Source organism: Hippocampus comes, unplaced genomic scaffold (assembly GCF_001891065.2).
Source record: "Hippocampus comes isolate QL1 unplaced genomic scaffold, H_comes_QL1_v1.1 scaffold2, whole genome shotgun sequence".
In the NCBI taxonomy this organism is placed as follows: Eukaryota; Metazoa; Chordata; class Actinopteri; order Syngnathiformes; family Syngnathidae; genus Hippocampus; species Hippocampus comes.
This window is the reverse complement of record NW_017805139.1, coordinates 465,835-467,397: the sequence shown is the minus strand read 5'-3', so window position 1 is coordinate 467,397 and position 1,563 is coordinate 465,835. Positions and strand designations below refer to the sequence as shown.

General features: G+C 41.8%; 1 protein-coding gene across 2 annotated transcripts in view; it reads left to right on the top strand.

Moving 5' to 3' along the window:
* The first annotated feature begins 409 nt into the window (after nt 1-409).
* Nucleotides 410-1,563, top strand: part of uacab (uveal autoantigen with coiled-coil domains and ankyrin repeats b) — a 46,659-nt gene continuing 45,505 nt past the window's right edge. The window contains exon 1 of one of the 2 annotated variants that reach the window (XM_019867333.1): nt 410-619. In XM_019867333.1, the coding sequence (XP_019722892.1) occupies nt 572-619 (48 nt within the window). In that variant the 5' untranslated portion in view covers nt 410-571. The remainder of the gene's footprint in view (nt 620-1,563) is intronic. The other variant, XM_019867338.1, reaches the window with a different exon arrangement.

Genomic DNA, 1,563 nt, shown 5'->3' with positions numbered 1-1,563 from the left:
ACCCCGGCCCCCCCATCACAGAAGCGAAAGCTTATGCGGCCCTCACAGGAAAAAGTTTGGGGACCGCTGCTCTAAATGAACAAAAATCTTGAGGAAAATTTTGGGCTACTCTGCCCACCTCCTCTCAACCTGCCATGATGTTGTCTGTTGTGACACCATACAAATCGTAAAATAACAAATTGATTCATTATATTAAATTCGGACCGATATATTTAGAAATGTTTTATTGTGTTTTTCAGGTGTTTCGGTTTCAGGTAAGATAAACGTCACCCCTCCTTGTCCCAGGATGTCTCCAACTTCTCCGGTCGATACTACAAGGAAGTCCCGCCTTATCACGCCGTCGATTGGATGAAATATAAACCATCCCGCTAATACTCGCTTCTGATTGGCTACAGCGGCTCCTTCGCCTCTATGATCAAGGCTTTGCGGTTAGGAGTCAGGTGGAACTCACCCCGTAGAACAACAGGACTAAAACTTCACATTAGTCCACGGGAAGTTGTTTTTCGTCTACTCATGAACTGTTGATGCTTTTATCAGAGAAAGAAGGAAATTGACAAACCAGCAATTCGAAATGAAGAGTCTGAAATACCGGCTGAAAAAGCACGAAGTTAACATCACTGTAAGTGGATTTATGTTGTTTCTGACGACTGCGACTGCGTTTGTGATAGCTGATTTAGCTTTAGCTGTGCGGTCGTGAACGACGTTCATCACAAGTGTAGTTTGACCTCTTCTCAGCCATCACGTCTTGTTCCGACTTAGTTCTCCGGTTGGGAACTGTAGTAAACCTGTGGAGCACCTGTGGATGTTTCGAGCCAGTCACTCGCTGTGTACGTTCCCAACTGCCAGCTCAAAATATACACCCAAACTTGACTGACCGGTGCTTTCTATTTCTAAGTGCCTGTTTTGTTTTGTTTTCACCGGGAACACGCTAGCCCGATTTATATGCGCGTTCTGAAGCTTTAATTCTCACAATGTCCTGCTGTGCGGGCCAGATTCAAGGTATTTCCCGACAGGAGGGTGCGTCTGTACGATACTAATACATTAGAAATGACTTGCATTCTAAATCGTATGTTGAATAAATCCTGACCTGACAAGAATGTTGTTGAACAATGTGGCCAAGATGACATCATACAATTATTTGTTGATCTTTGTAGTTCAAAACTCAAAGGCATCAAAGCCTTTCATTAAATTGTCCATGCTCTATACATGATAGAAAACCATCTTGCATTTGTATTGTATGCGTTTGAACAAAAGAGCTATTATATTTATAAAAAAAAAAAAAACGAGGGATCGACATTGAAACCTCCAACACAGAAGTCAAAGTTGCCCCAGAAATGGTTGGTAGAAAAATCATAGAAAACAAAACATGGGTTGTGTTACATTTTTTAAAAATAAATATTGTGAGACTTCACGTCAATGAGCAAGACTGTAAACCAGGGATGTCAAATATTTGGTCAATATTTTAGGCCTCAGCAGACAGTTTATAACAATGGTCCCCAACCTTTTTTGCCCCACGGACCGGTTTATGTCAGACAATATTTTCAGGGACCGGCATTTAAGGTG